The sequence below is a fragment of the Ascaphus truei genome, chromosome 4 (assembly GCF_040206685.1).
Source record: "Ascaphus truei isolate aAscTru1 chromosome 4, aAscTru1.hap1, whole genome shotgun sequence".
In the NCBI taxonomy this organism is placed as follows: domain Eukaryota; kingdom Metazoa; phylum Chordata; class Amphibia; order Anura; family Ascaphidae; genus Ascaphus; species Ascaphus truei.
Genome location: NC_134486.1, coordinates 328,198,476 through 328,215,735, shown reverse-complemented (window position 1 = coordinate 328,215,735; position 17,260 = coordinate 328,198,476). Strand labels below are relative to the sequence as shown.

Below are 17,260 nucleotides of genomic sequence, written 5' to 3'. Positions count from 1 at the left end.
GCTCACATGTCCCCTGTCACATGATCGCCGCCGGCGCCGCTCCTAATCGCCGCCGCACCCTCACCCTCCCACACACCCCACACCCAGTTGCTCCTAACTGCCGGTGTTCCGCCGCCCGCTACCATGCCGCGCCACACATGCGCAGAAGCGGCTGGCAGCGGCACCGTTCCCCGCCCTAACAGCCTGGGAATGGGGGGGTTTGAGCGCGCCGCCGGGGGGTGGGGAAGGGGGGAGCTTGAGCGGCCACGGATGCGCAGAAGCGGCTGGCAGCGGCACCGTTCCCCGCCCTAACAGCCTGGGAATGGGGGGGTTTGAGCGCGCCGCCGGGGGGTGGGGAAGGGGGGAGCTTGAGCGGCCACGGATGCGCAGAAGCGGCTGGCAGAGGCGCCGTTCCCCGCCCGCTGCCATGCCGATGGACAGGAGGAGGGAGGCTGGCGCCGGCTCCTAACAGCCTGGGAATGGGGGGGTTTGAGCGAGCACACTGAATGACCCCCCCAGACCCCCACACACATTGACTGACCCCCCCAGACCCCCACACACACTGACTGACCCCCCCAGACCCCACAGACACTGACTGACCCCCCCCAGACCCCCACACACACTGACTGACCCCCCCCCAGCCCCCACACACTGACTGACCCCCCCAGACCCCCACACACACTGACTGACCCCCACACACATTGACTGACCCCCCCAGACCCCCACACACATTGACTGACCCCCCCAGACCCCCACACACACTGACTGACCCCCCCAGACCCCCACACACACTGACCCCCCCAGACCCCCACACACACTGACTGACCCCCCCAGACCCCCACACACACTGACTGACCCCCCCAGACACTGACTTACCCCCCCCCAGACACTGACTGACCCCCCCAGACCCCCACACACACTGACTGACCCCCCCAGACCCCCACACACACTGACTGACCCCCCCCCAGACCCCCACACACACTGACTGACCCCCCCCAGACCCCCACACACACTGACTGACCCCCCCCAGACCCCCACACACACTGACCCCCCCAGACCCCCACACACACTGACTGACCCCCCCAGACCCCCACACACACTGACTGACCCCCCCCAGACACTGACTGACCCCCACACACACTGACTGAACCCCCCAGACCCCGACACACACTGACTGACCCCCCCCCAGACTCCCACACACACTGACTGACCCCCCCCCAGACCGCCACACACACTGACAGACCCCCCCCAGACCCCCACACACACTGACTGACCCCCCCCCACACACACACACCCCACACACACACCACCCCCCCCATACACACACACCACCCCCCCACACACACACACCACCCCCCCACACACACACCACCCCCCCACACACACACCACCACCCCCCCCACACACACACACCACCCCCCCACACCTCCCCCCACACACACACACACCCCCACACACACACACACACCCCACACACACACCACCACCCCCCACACACACATCGCCCACACACACACACACACACACACACACACACACACACACACACACACACACACACACACACACACACACACACACACACCCCACCCCCCCCCCCACACATCCCCCCCCCACACACACACACCACCACCCCCCCACACACACACACACACACCACCACCCCACCCACACATACACCCCCCCACACATACACCCCCCCACACACATACACCCCCCCACACATACACCCCCCCACACATACACACACACTGACATACATACACTGACTGACTGACAGACAGACAGACACACACACTGACTGATACACATACACACACTGACTGACACACATACAGACAAGGAATTCACACTTAGTGCAAATAGCTAATACAGGGGATGTGTGCCGAGCACGCGCATTATAAGTCAAATTTATTTGCGTTTTGTCAATCAAATTGTATTTTGATTTTTAATTAAAACATCACCAATACAAATACAATTTCTGTGACAAAAGTCAAAGAAGTTTCACTTACTATGCGCGTGCACCGCACACACGTTTTTTTTTTTACACTGCTACAGAACAAAATCTTTGTGGAGAAGAAAAATGTTTCTAAAATGAACGGATGTCTCATCGTGCAATTTTCTGGCATACTTTTTATATTTAAGAAAAGAGACTAATTTAAAGAAAAGTGTGTGAGTTCTTTGTCACAGCACGTTGAGCCCCAGTCTTCATATGAAAGCTTCTTAGTTCTGCAAAAGCAGCCCCAGATTTTGTACATTTTATACAATGTTTTTCATGTACTTTCAATTAAATGTATACAATCAAAGCATTTTCTTCCAGTGTGGTGATAGTAGTCAAATCTAGTGCCATGTGGTATGAAGACAAGACTGTGTTTTTCACAGCCAACTGCTAAGCTTATTTCACACCAATACTGGCACATTTCTTTGAACTAGACTGATGGTAATGTTTGAATTTTTTATATTTATTTTGTAACCCCTTCGCTGTCAGAGGGGCAAGCAACAAAGGGGTTAAAATGCATGTCCATGTACATTGATAGACAATAGAAAGTTGGTGCACACCAGATCAAAAATATCAGCCTTGGCGCCTGGGATTAATTTAAGTGTCTTTGGTATAATCGATTATTTGTCACAGCTCTTTATTAATGGAATACATGGTCTATACAGTACTTCCTTGTACATTGTACTGATAAGTTTAGCAGCATTTTGCATAGTACTGCATAATGCATGTTTTTCATTTGCCTGAAAATGTCCTATCAATAAGATAGACAGTTTAACCATGTCCTTTCTTCCTTCTCTTGCCCTCCGGTACGACCTTACAGTAAGACAGTGAATGTCATTACAATGAGTTTGTGGGAGTCACAGATGTTGTTTTAAATATGACCTAGCATTGCTCAGTGCAAGCACATTCAGACAGTGTGTCGTACCCACATCCTACAATAAACCCCCCCCCTCCCACACCCTACAATAACCTCCCCCCCACACCCTACAATAATCTACCCTACAATAACCTCCCCCCCGAAACCCACACAATAACCTCCCCCCCACACACTGCAATATCCTCCCCCCACACACACACACACACACTACAATAACCTCCCCCCCCCACACCCTATAATAACCTCCCCCCCACACACCCTATAATAACCTCCCCCCCACACCCTATAATAACCTCCCCCACACACACCCTACAATAACCTCCCCCCCCCCACACCCTACAATAACCTCCCCCCCACACCCTACAATAACCTCCCCCCCACACCCTACAATAACCTCCCCCCCCCACCCTACAATAACCTCCCCCCCCCACACCCTACAATAACCTCTCCCCCCACACACTACAATAACCTCCCCCGCCACACACACACACTATAATAACCCCCAGACACACACACTGTACAATAACCCCCCCCCCCCACACACACACATACACTACAATAAACCTCCCCCACACACACACTATAACCCCCACAGACACACACACTGTACAATAACCCCCCCCCCCCACACACACACACATACTACAATAAACCCCACACACGCACACTGCAATAGCCCCCTGAGGATGAGTAGCAGAGGGGGGGGAGCGGAGGGGGCATCTGAGGAGTGGAGGTCTGACCGAGCGGCTGTTGAAGAGTCTCATAATGTAAATATCTGGAAACGCAGGAGAGTAACGTGGTGTTTTTGCACCCAGGGCAAGTTTCACCAGCTGACAAACAGCACACAGACAGACACTGAGGCACACTGACAAAGCAAACTGTAACTGACAAATTTGCACACAAACAAACACAGCATACCTTCCCACAGTAACTCCTCCCCCTGAAGTCACGGAGAGCAGGGCGGGCAGAGCTCTGCAGCTCCCTGCCTCAGTTCCGCCCCCGCCTCTGCTGCCTGCTGTCTCTTCTCCCCCCTCCCCCCTCGGCTAGACGGCAGGGCCAAATGTTCTGGATCAGCCCCCAAGAGCGTGGGCCCCGGGCTGTAGATACGCCCCTGCTCACAGACCCTAAGGCCACGTCCATGGATAGTGCGACCGCGCAATTAAAATGCCATAAGGCAATGATCGCGGCCATAGATTGCGCATGCGTCAGCGCGACAGGGCGGGCCCAAAGGATCAACTACATTTGATTCTGCTGCGCGGCTGCCGGGTCACCTGAGCAGTTCACCCAACCGTCATGGGCATGCCTCCCCATCGTGTCTACCCAGGCCACAAACCGCTGCAGCCGTGCGTGACGTCACGCTGGCCGTGGCCTAACGTGCCAGATTCGCAGAGGGGCCTGTCAGGTGTCATGCTAGAGGCCGGTGGAAGAGAGGGCCCTCTGATAGACACCTCCCGAAGGCCCCCTTGGCAGCTCTCTAGCTTGCCCCCCACATCCTCCAAGGCTGCAAGTAGGCACACTCTGCTCCCCTACACCCTGTTTTGCTCACCCTGCCCCCTGTTCCATATCAACCTCCAGACCCATACTTCTCCCTGGGCACATAACTACCCCCCACCCCCCATGCTCTACTCCCTTTTTTTGTCCTGGGCCCCAAGAGTTCTGTTGGCGACCTTGGCTGTTTGTAACAAAAATAAAGAGCAAAGCCGTGTTCATGGTGGTAGAGCAGGAGTTCTTGGTCTTTTTGCCCTTTCATTTACACAGCACATAATAATGTAAAGTATTTCTAGAAATGTGGCCACTTTTCAGCTACACCCCCCCCCCCCCCTAAAAAGCACTGGGAAATGTCATAACCATATCTGCTGAACCTAGGGTATGCCAGTGATAAGACTAACAGTCAAACCTGGCAATGGGGTGAGAAGGAAAACACCAAACGGTTAAAGAGGCAATCCAAGGCTACAATTTTTTTTGCATAGGATTTTATATAGGATTGTAGCAGGGGGTCTCCAGAGCTGAACCCCATTTCATCTCCGGGGACCCCCAGCTTTCAGAAATACTTGCCTCCAAATTAGGTGCCGGTAGCCGCTCTCCTCGGCTACCAGGGTTCACAGTATGTCCTCTGTTGAGAGATTTCACATCCTGCAGGCCAATCGAAGCCTTGACGCCATCGGTGCAGCTTCCTATTGGCCCATGTAACACAGGAGCTTTAAACTTGAAAGCCCTACCGGCACCTACTTCGGAAGTAAGTATCTCTGGAAGCAGGGAGCCCCTGGAGCTGAAATGAATGCGGTTCAACACATATATATGTGTAACGGGTCCCTCTAGTCTGACCCACCCAATCTCATATTGGCCCCTGTGGTCTATCCAGCCCCCATTACATGGTCGTGTCTGGTGGTGCACCTGTTGGCAACAGGACTCCTGAGTCTCCCGCATGATGGTGTTCGAGGACTGTCAATCCAGACAGGCAGCTGAGGTAGTGTGTGCGAGTCCTACCTATATCACGTGCAGCGCCTCCACCTCATCAGGATCTCTGCGTCCGCAGGGAGATGGTTCTGATGAGGAACTCCTTCTTGGTGGTGACTTCCACTGGAGAGTAACTTCACACTCACACAGTGGGATTGTCTTTGAACAGGGCATCTTTATTGACGATAGTATGGGCAGACTGCCCCTTGCAGCGGTTAGCTCAGCCGCACATCTTGCCGTACTGTCCCTTGAAAAGGTACGCCCTCCCAATGGAGTGGGAACCCCTCTCCCCGCAGGGAGATCACCCCTGTGCCATGTCCCTGGACACAGTGTGGCCTTGTCAGGCTTGATGCTACTTGACGTAGAAACGGGCCACTAGTTACTGCACTAGTGGGCCCTCCATTCACAAGTCTCAACACAGACTTATTCCTTCCTCCAACGCACTAACTTTGGGCAGTGCTGTGCCTTATATACCTCAGGAAACAGGCACATCTCTGATGTCACTAACTGTGGACTCAGAGCATGTAGCCACTCCCATCCATACATAGGACACCTCACCAGGGTGTGAGGGCAAACCTCCATGATTACTGCTGTCACCCCTGTAACTTACCAGGTTTACTGCCAGCAGGAGAGACAACTGCAGACTATTTTACAGCATGGCTACACATATATATATATATATATGTGTAGCCATGCTGTAAAATAGTCTGCAGTTGTCTCTCCTGCTGGCAGTAAACCTGGTAAGTTACAGGGGTGACAGCAGTAATCATGGAGGTTTGCCCTCACACCCTGGTGAGGTGTCCTATGTATGGATGGGAGTGGCTACATGCTCTGAGTCCACAGTTAGTGACATAGTCAAAATATATATATAGTCAAAAAAATAAAAAAATAAATAGATGATATCGTTCTGTGGCTAACGAAATGCTTTTATTTGTGCGAGCTTTCGAGATACACTGATCTCTTCTTCCGGCGATGTTACAATGAATGAAGCAAAAGGTAAACTTAAAAACAGTGTCTCTTGGAATGTTATCTGTGCTGTTCCTTCCCCCGGTGTGGATGTGTTTTATGGCTAGAGGTGTTAAATGGTTACTGAAAGCAAGTGAAGAAAGAGTGTGTATGTGTATCAGTGTGAATAAAAATGAATGGAGAGCCCACAGTATATACAGTGCTTTACACAAGGTGTGTGTGGAGTGGGACTGGATATAAATGGTGTGGGTGGGTGTGGAAATGTGAGAGTTAGTAGCACAACTAAAAGTGTATGTGGATACTAAGTGGTCCCTATTGGTGTATAGGGATGGAAAAACAAGGAGTATTAGTATGTGTGAGAGACAGCTGCGTGTGCATACATATAGCACAGTATGTACAGACATGGCCTTTAGCGCTTATGGGACGAGAGTTCACTACTGTCAGTAATGACTCATAAAATTTCGATCTCTGTTTAGGCCACTGCTAAGTGTCCCGAACAGTTGCATAAATTTGTATTCATGCAACCGTCTCTCTTTCGGGGTTTTAAGATTACCTTTGAGTATGGCAACCCTCAGATCGTTCATCTTATGGCCAGAGTCAGAGAAATGTTCGCCAACAGGACTGTCTCTTGTACCGCGTGTGATGCTGTGGCGATGCAGGTTCATTCTCTTGTTTAGCCCCTGCCCTGTCTCACCTAGACAGAGACACTGTTTTTAAGTTTACCTTTTGCTTCATTCATTGTAACATCGCCGGAAGAAGAGATCAGTGTATCTCGAAAGCTCGCACAAATAAAAACGAAATGTTAGCCACAGAACGGTATCATCTATTTATTTTTTTGATTATTGAAGCTCGGCTAACATGGTACTGATACCTCTACATGTATGTATGTGTATATATATATATATATATATATATATATATATATATATATATATATATATATATATATATATATATATATATATATATATATATATATATTCCGAAAGGGAAATTACACACACAGTAGGTAAGGTACAACAATTGTATTGAAAAAGATCTATAGATCTATATATCTATATCCTCCAGACCCATATTTCCTTCTCCCTGAGCACATAAAACCAGCATTGCTACTGCATGTCCCTTTTAGGAATTGTTGAGGAGTCTCCCTCCTTTTAACACTTCCCCCCCCCCCCTGTTTTTATTGTTCTATCAATACATTATAATTATCATTGTTTTTGGCATGCCCGTGTGCTCCCTTTGGGAATCTTTTTTTGATATATAACATTTGTGCCATCTTTTTCAATTCAATTTTTGTACCTACTGTAATGATCCCTTTGGATTGTTCCTTTAGGAGGAGGGTGGATTATTATTTAAATCCACATTTTCAACCAACAGAAAATAATCTTGCCCGCAGCACTTGTTTTTGAGAGCTGTTTTAAAGGTGTTGTAGGGTACTGGGAGTTGGAGCATTATTAACCCCTTCAGTGCCCTATAGTCGTACTGCGTACATCATTAAGGGTGACACCATGGAGGCTCTAATGACATACGCTGTACATCATGGAATTTTGATAATTTTCTAGGGGTCTCCTCCATTGGGGGACCTTACGCGTCCTGTTTATAGCAACGGAAGCAGGTAGCAATTGCTTGAGTGGTCACGTGGACTCTCCAGCACTGAAGGAGTTAATTGGAGGAATCCATTCTCTAAACCCAGGTTTAGCGAACTCCCGTCATCAAGGTCAGGTTTTCAGGATACCCCTGCTTCAGCACAGGTGACTCGGTCTTCAACTGAGTCTTCTGACTTCGTTCTGATGCAGGGATATCCTGAAAACCTGACCTGTTGGTAGCTCTTGGGGACTGGAGTCTGCCACCCCAGCTCTAAACAAAACCAGAATTACACCAGTGGTTCTCAAACCTCTCCTCTGGGACCACCAGCCGCCACTCCAGGTTTTGGGAAGAACCAATGCCCTTGCATCCTTGTGACTGCACCTACGTTGCATATGAATAGAATGCTGGGTGGTTGCCTCACAAGCCCCGTCTGGCTTAGAGCCCAGAGGAGAGCTTTGGAGTTTTTTTTATTACAGGATTTACATTTTCTAGCGCGAAACTCTGACGTAGACACCATCTTTAAGTTCAGATGCCATCTATTATTGTGGCAATGTATTGACTTTTGTGTTTATATTTATTTCAGTTAGTTAATGCCTCTTTTTTTTTTTTTTAATTTTCAGAGTGACAGCAACACAGCCGAGCAGAACATCAAACCAAAGAGAAGCTTTTATGCGGCACGAGATTTGTACAAGTATCGACACCAATACCCAGTAAGATGATTGAATGACAATTTCTTACATGCGCATCTCCATCCTCTGTTTAGCTTCCTTTGAAAATAAGCCTGAAACCAAATATTCTGTGATGTTGACTTTTATGTTACGACTGATACATCTAATAGTTATTGGATTTATATCAAACATTAGGCTATTGTTTATAGCAGTAGTACGACTTACTGGGTCTTTAGTCATCCTTTCCCAAACAACTCTGCAGATGTCACATGCCTTCCTGCAATGGGAAACAAAGATGCACATTGCTCCTGTTACACTCCTCTGTCCACTGCCGGTGCTATAGTACAGGGGTGCTCAACTTCAGCCCTCCAGCCCCCTCAACAGGTCAAGTTTTCAGGATATCCCTGCTTCTGCACAGGTTGCTCAATCAGAGGCTCTGTCAACGACTAAGCCTCTGAGTCACCTGTGCTGAAGCAGGGACTGTTTTGAGCCACCTGTGCTGAAGCAGGGATATCTTGAAAACATGACCTGTTGAGGGGGCTTGAGGACTGGAGTTGAGAGCCCCTGCTAGAGTATACAAATAGATGACACCATTATTACCTTTAATATTGCTGTTATCATTATTATTATTGCATGCCTGCTATTATTAGTAGACCTATCTCCTCTTATCTCCTATTTGGAGTTTCAGATGCAACGGTCCATTAATACTGTACAGTAAGTCTTCCAAAAAAGTAGCTGACACTCTGCTGCCCATAAAGATTGCAGCGTTGCTGTAAAACCTACTGTGTCTTGAATTTTTTCATCCTACAATTTCAAAGGATTTTATTAACAAAACTGGCGTAAAACACTCATAGATTTACAAAGAGTATGTGTATCCAGATGTATTCATTTCATATTTTTTTTTTTCCAGCAGAATTTTAAAGATCTTCGTTGTCAAAATGACTTGTGTAATCTCAGATTTTACATGAACAAGATTCCATTTAAGCCTGATGGTATGCTCAGATTTATACTATATATTATTTTTATTTGAATATGCTGCAGATCTTTCATACGAAATGATTTAGGTCAATATTACTAAGTGGTGCTATGCCTTAAGACGTTTGTGTGTGTGTGTACCCCACTGTATGCACCACTTTCTGTTGGCAACACCTGCATGGAGAATGCATGGGTTAAGAAAGAAAGAACGTATGAATGATCTTTCAAAGTAGGAACCATATATTTTACAGTCACTTACCTAATAATAGCTGTATTCTTGGATGTGTCGGCCAAGTCATGAATAGGAGACACGGCTATTTCAATGATTTGCCAAGTATTTGTGGACTTGGCAGGGAGAAAGTGTTAAGATTTCATAACTCCCCAAGTAGCAAACCAACTAGTAAACATCTGTCAGAAGCTTTGGTTGTTGAGCTTGGTATAATATAGGATATAATTGTAGTTTAAAGATGCAGTCACTTGTGTACAGTGCTTGATTGATCTTTTAGTAGCCAGAGTGCAGCGAAAGATGTTTAATGAACAAGTTACTCGGCAGTGCAAGATTTTGGCACACCTGAGCAATTGTGAGGGGAACGGCACTAACATGGCCGGTTGCATGAAAACTTGGTGGTCTTACTGTATGAAATGTACCATGCAATTTTGAAAACGAGAGGTAACTCTCAATGTATTACTTCCTGGTAAAACATTTTATAAATAAATAAAAATAAAATTTGCCCTTCTTCCATTGTTTTGTTTTTGGGCCCATATTTAGTAAGTGCTATTGAATACCTGTCCTCTCAATATCCGACTGGCACCATCTCTCCTCACCTTTTAGGACCTTTCTTAAAACACACCTCTTTATCGAAGCATATGGGTTGCTCCACTGGCTGATACTATACATCTCACATGCACTAACCATGGCCCCTTGCAGACACACACCAGAAGACCCTCTTACTGTCTCTGTAAGTTATCCTCACTTACCAATTAGATTGTAAGCTCTTTGAGGCAAGGACTCCTTTTCCTATTGTTTAATGTCTGAAGCACGTATTCCCATTGTGTTATATTATGTCACATGTATTGTAAAGCGCTATGTACCTGGGTGGCGCAATATATATACATATATGCTGTCCTGGGACAGGATTATTCATTTCTGTCCCCGTCCCCCCCTTGCAGCTCTGCCTGCTAACTTTCTATATTTCAGTTGCATGCTTCTCTGCTCTGAAAACACACAGTGCCTGTGTAATTGATACATTTTGTAACATGTTCCTTCTCCACACAGCCTGTAGCTGGTTGCCCTAGCAACACCCCAATTCTCCTAGCTGAGAATGGGTCAATCCACCCCCCTGTCTCTGTTGATAAGTTGGTTTGGTCCTGAGACTATTCCTGTTTCCCAGGCACCCCTTCCTTTCTATCCTAAGCAGGCTGAGTGAGTACCTCTTATGTTATCTACTCACTGGCAAGGCCATTCTGTTTTTACCTTCCTCCAACTACAAAGCACCTTCACCCTAGAGAAGCACTCAATCACCACACCAAACCATCTACACGTGCCTTTATATGTCTGATGCTTTCCCAATAAAGTTAAGAAAATATAAAGCTGCTGCCAGAATCACTCTACTCTTTCCTAGATCCGTCTCAGCATCTACCCTCATGAAATCCCTCTCCTGGCTTCCGATCAAATCCCGCATCTCACACTCCATTCTTCTCACTTTTAAAGCTTTACACTCTTCTGCCCAACCTTACATCTCATGCCCTAATTTCTCGTTATGCACCATCCAGACTCTTGCGTTCTTCTCAAGGATATCTTCTTTCTACCCCCTTTGTATCTAAAGCCCTCTCCCGCCTTAAACTTTTTTCACTGACGGCCCCACACATCTGGAATGCCCTTCCCATCAGTACCCGACTAGCACCCTCGCTATCCACTTTTAAGACCCACCTTAAGACACACTTACTTAAAGAAGCATATCAATAGCACCATGGATAATACTATACACGATACATAAAGCTTGGCCACCTGCAGACGCACTTATCAGAACTCTCTCCTACTGTCTCTGTACGTTCTCCCTACCTAGCAATTAGACTGTAAGCTCCTCGGAGCAGGGACTCCTCTTCCTTAATGTTACTTTTATGTCTGAAGCACTTATTCCCATGATCTTTTATTTATATTATCTATTATTTATTTGATTACCACATGTATTACTACTGTGAAGCGCTATGTACATTAATGGCGCTATATAAATAAAGACATACAATACAATAAAAGGACTTTGTGTGCTTTCAAAAGGGGACGAGTTAAGCTATCTGGCCTCATTCACATCCTACACGTGGTCCTGGTTCCAGAATACATACATGCATGCATACATACATACATACATACATGTCAGAAGATGACTTGCGTCACTTGAATGGACCTTTTTTCAGACCTGGAAGGGGTCTTGTAGTATAGCACCATTTGGGAAGTATGGGCCTACATGTTATCGCCTTAAATCTCATGGGCCTGTATACAATATGTTCAGAAACGGTGTAATGAACTTTATTGATGCATTAGGTTCCATTCGCTTCTCATCACATTGCATAGGAGCCATAAAGTCACAGCACTGTGCAATGCAGAGAACATTTTGAAATGTACTCATTAAAGTGTAATAGCTATTGTTTCTCATTAATAGCTATTCAGTGAAGCTTAACGACCCATAATGGTTATTGCACTTTAGTGAATAGACCCTTTTATCGCAACTATAAAAAATTTAAAAAACTGTACCTATGCCTTTTTTGATTTCACTTATTTCTTTTTTTTGCACTTCGAGAATCTGCTGTGCATGTGGAAATTTGTACCCATTGGTTAGATTTTCGTTTTTTAAGGCACATTTTTCTAAAGGGTTCAAGTAAATGAATGACCTAAGCAAAATCTTGGCAATGGGACATTGTGTATTTTGTGTCCGCATTGGAATCAGATTAATGGGGGCACCATACAGTAGCTGCAGATTAACACCGGAGGTTCTGTATAACCCCAGGTCATCTTGGACACCAGTAGGAAGAGAGGGGCAGCTTTGTATCATCAGAGTGTCTGCGATAAAGGCCAGGGTGGTAATACTTGGCTGTTCTACAGCCCTGATTTCTTGTATATACAAATGTTTGGACTGCCAAGGTCTTGATATTTGGTGCAAACGTGGTTAGGTTTAATGAACCAATAGCACCTATAATGCAGAAAAAGCAGGTTTTTCTTTTACTACAGTATACAGGCATACCCCGCATTAACATACGCAATGGGACCGGAGCATGTATGTAAAGCGAAAATGTACTTAAAGTGAAGCACTACCTTTTCCCCACTTATTGATGCATGTACTGTACTGCAATCGTTATATACGTGCATAACTGATGTAAATAACGCATTTGTAACAGGCTCTATACTCTCCCTGCTTGCGCACAGCTTCGGTACAGGTAGGGAGCCGGTATTGCTGTTCAGGACGTGATGACAGGCGCATGCGTGAGCTGCCGTTTGCCTATTGGGTGATATGTACTTACTCGTGAGTGTACTTAAAGTGAGTGTACTTAAAGCGGGGTATGCCTGTATGTGTAACTTTATTCATTTTATTCTACCATGATGGCAAATTGAACAGTGAAATCCTTCAGTATACACTGTATAAGTGACTTTTTCAGCACTTAATAATCTGTGAAACATTGGGTTTGCACAACAACAAATATGACACCAGCACTCCTCGCGTATATTAAGCGTCAGTAAGTAGGGTGAACGGTGCAATAGGGGAAAGCAAACAACAAACAAATTGTAAAGAACTGGTAAGCAAGAGGGGCCAGTAGACCAGTAAAGTCCCCTGTATAACAGCACTCGATCACACTACATGGTTATGTAATATAGTGTGTCCAATGTGTGTCCAATCGAGGCAGGCAGGTGTTTTAAAAGGAGTCTGGTTTTAATCTAAAGTGTGTGTGTGTGTGTGTGTGTGTGTGTGTGTGTGTGTGTGTGTGTGTGTGTGTGTGTGTGTGTGTGTGTGTATTCTGTAAACTGTGATAGCGCCAGTCCGGTGCTATTGCATGGAAAGCCCCATTGCTGTCAGGGGCGCTATTGCACTTTGCAGTGTATGGGCCCTTGTATGGTATCGTCCTGTCATATGTGCAGAATTATTGTACAAGTAATGTAAAATGGCATTGAAGTCTGTGGTACCTAGAGCTTCGTGTTGAAAAAACAAGAAGAGCATATACAATGTTTGTCGTGGAGCCTTTGAGGTCTACAGTATGTCATCTTTTATGCAATAATCACGACCAATGTAGCCTGGTACATGAAAGCTTTTCGTTTCACATACAGGCATACCCCGCATTAATGTAGGTCAGGGTGCCCAACTCCAGTCCTCAAGTGACCCCCCTCCCCCAGCAGGTCAGGTTTTCAGAATAACCCTGCTTCAGCACAAGTACTGTTGCGGCTAAGCTTAATCTAAAGCTTAACCGCAATTGTTCGGGGCTTTTTTTTTTTAGCCGCCGAACTTGGCCGCGCGCCAGCCGCATCTCGCGGTCGCACGCCGGCCGTTTCTCCGTTCAGCGGTAATGGCACTGAACAATGTAAGCGCCTGCGGCGCCGAAAAAAAAAAAAAAAGCCCGCGTCTGCACGGGCTTTAAAAATATCCGCGGTGGCGGCCGCTTTAGACTCAGGGCGGCCGCCACTTTAGCTCCATCAGAGGCTCTGACGCAGGCATATCCTGAAAACCTGACCTGTTGAGGGGGCTTGAGTCTTCATCAGATTATAATCACCTTTATATCTTGACCCCTGCTGTGCACAGCCCAAGCAAACAAACTGGTGCTGTGGAACATTTTCTTGCAGCAGTGAAAACTTTTTTTTATTAACATTATACAGTACATGAGTCTTTGCGACCAGACAAGATATGACAATTCTATACAAGTCCCATAAAAAGCGTAACTGACGGTAATCCACAAAATAATTAGAACTTTGTCAATTTATTTATTTTTTTGCATGTGTGTGTAAATCAATAAGACATCAACAATCTGGTGATATTAAAAAGTACCACAACCAAAAAATGTGTTTTACTCAATTTCTGTCTGCCTGAAGAAGGGGCCTTTGTGGTCCTGAAAGCTTGCACTCTTTTTAACCATGGGTTAGCCAGTAAAGGTATTGTACCCTACTTTTGGATATTCAATTTCTTAATATCTCTTGAAAACAATTAGGAGCATTGAGGACCTCCTGCTTTGATTTGTTAACCTGAAATGTCGTCACTGCTGCGAGCATCCCAAAGCACATCCTACATTCCTAGAATATAGTATTGTGATACATCATTCCAAGTCCACAGCTGTCAATTTGTATGCGCATATAAACGACCAATAAAACAATCGCCATCTGTCCCTGATTTCGTTCACAGAACGTGAAATCTATTTTTTTTTTCAAATGGCCTAAAAGTTATGTCAGGCCAAGTTATAGATTGGTCTCCCACCAGCTACTGTTGTTCTTTCAAAATGAAATAACACAGTATCTTAGAGCTGCAAAACATTTGGCCATATCATCAGTTTCCCTCCATGCACCTCAAGAATTGGAGAGGCATTTTCTGCAAAGACACCTGAGGCTGGAGAATAAGTAGGGGTGCTGCCAAACTAACATGAACCCCGTCGAATGGCAGCTGCACTGTCAGGACATACCTGGGATGCAGAAGGTCGTCTCCATAATTGGCCTGTCCTGGAGAGATGGTAGACTGCTACTGTATTTCAAGCAGTACAAAGCTTTTCTATTTCCATCTCTAATCCTATCCAGATGTTAGTAAGTACGTTTTTCACTATTGTTATATGAATATAAGGCATTATGTGTCTGTTGGTATTTAATAGCAGTCTTGGTAGCCTTTATTTGTCTGGAGAATATCCGCAAATAAGGAAGTGTGGCGAGTTGGAGGAATTTGCATTGAAATAATCCTTTTATTGTAGAACTTTATAATTCATATAGATCAGGGGTAGATAACTCCAGTCCTCGAGCTACAAACAGGTCAGGTTTTCAGAATATCCCTGCTTCAGCACAGGTTGCTCAGTCTTTGATTGATTGGTTAGTTGATTGCTTGCCTAACACAAATGGTTGGTGTGCGTGTCCAGATCTGTGTTACTATTACTGTTTGATTTCAAATGCTGTTTGTATTAAGTGTGGAGCTAGAACCAGATATATTTGAAACCCCTATAAAGTAGTTGGAACAAGAGAGGTGTGAAACAAGGTATATACTGTATAACTACAGTAAATTGTTAGTTCGTTGGATATATGGAGTATAAAGTGCTATCTAACATACTCTAACAATGAGCAGGATTGAGAGTGCCACTCAGTGCACATCTTATCACATGTATGTGCACTTGGGGCTGCTGTTCCCAGGAGCATACCTCTGTGAGAAGTGTGAGCAGGTGGTCTTTGGAATCTCAGATTACTGATCTGAAGAGGCAACGTGCAATATTGAGGGACATTGATAATCTTGAAAGGAGTTTAGTGCTCGGTGAGCAGGCCCTGGATGGGACTAGTGGTGCAGAGGGTGGAGCTGTGAGTGAGGACCAGGAACAGATAGGTAGCTGGGTAACAGGCAGAAGTAGGGGGAAGACGCAGGCCAGTTAGGCTGACCCATTCCAATAGATTTGCCAGATAGTGAAGATATTGGGAGTGTCAGGGCAAGAATCACACGGCTGGGAGACACTGATTCCTCTAGCAGCCACAGAGGCGACTGTAGATATTCAGAGACCAAGAAAGGTTGTGGTGGTAGGGGGCTCCATTATTAGGAAAGTAGATAGGGCAATCTGTGAACCGAACAGATTGTTGTCGCTAAGGGCTCATGTTCGGCACATTGCGGATCGGGTAGACAGATTGTTGGCACTGACCCGGCGCCAGTCTTGGTACACGTTGGCACCAATGACAAAGTTAGAGAAAGATGGAGGGTCCTAAAAAATTATTTCAGGGATCTAGGCAGCAAGCTTAAGGCAAGGACGTCCAAGGTAGTATTTTCTGAAATACTACCAGTGCCATGCGCTACCACACGGAGACAGTCAGAGATTAGGGAGGTTAATGCATGGCTAAGAAAGTGGTGTAGGAAGGAGGGTTTGGGTTTTTTAGAGCACTGTGATTCTTTTTCTGAGAGGTGCGTGGTAGGGATGGATTGCACCTCAATGAAGAGGGCTCTTCTGTGCTAGGGGGGAGGATGTTTAAAAATGTTGGAGGCCATTTTAAACTATGAAGGACGTGGTAGCGGCAAGAAGTAGATAATGAACTAGACAGGATAGGAATGGGGAAACAGCTAGGAGTCATGGAAGTAGACTGGGGACAAATGGGAGTTTGGCAATCAGGGAGACATCCATATTAAATACAGATAATACTAGAAAACTTCTAAAGACTAAATATAATTGGAGTAGAAAGATAATATCACAGACTGGAAAAAAAGCTTAAATACATGCTTGCTAATGCAGGAGCTTGAAAGATAAAATGGGGGATCTTTAATAGCTACAAGAGAGCAGTATCATATTATAGGCATTACTGAAACATGGTGGGATGAAACTCATGACTGGGCAGTTCAATTAGAGGGTTATTCCCTTTTTCGTAAGGATCGATCAAATAGAAGAGGAGTATGTTTTATATGTGAAACTGGATCTAAAACCTATTCTAAGAAATATGTTTATGAAGGGAATGATACAAATGTAGAGACCTTGTAGATAGAAATTAGCAGTGGAGGTAAAAGTTCAAGCAAAATGTTTGTAGGGATATGCTATAAACCACCAAATATC

The 17,260-nt window shown here is 45.8% G+C and overlaps 1 protein-coding gene across 2 annotated transcripts in view; it reads left to right on the top strand.

Moving 5' to 3' along the window:
* OGFRL1 (opioid growth factor receptor like 1) overlaps nt 1–17,260 on the top strand; it is a 72,029-nt gene that overhangs the window by 33,749 nt on the left and 21,020 nt on the right. The window contains exons 2-3 of one of the 2 annotated variants that reach the window (XM_075598063.1): nt 8,486–8,575; nt 9,447–9,525. In XM_075598063.1, the coding sequence (XP_075454178.1) occupies nt 8,486–8,575; nt 9,447–9,525 (169 nt within the window). Of the gene's footprint in view, nt 1–8,485; nt 8,576–9,443; nt 9,526–17,260 lie in introns of both variants that reach the window. The other variant, XM_075598062.1, reaches the window with a different exon arrangement.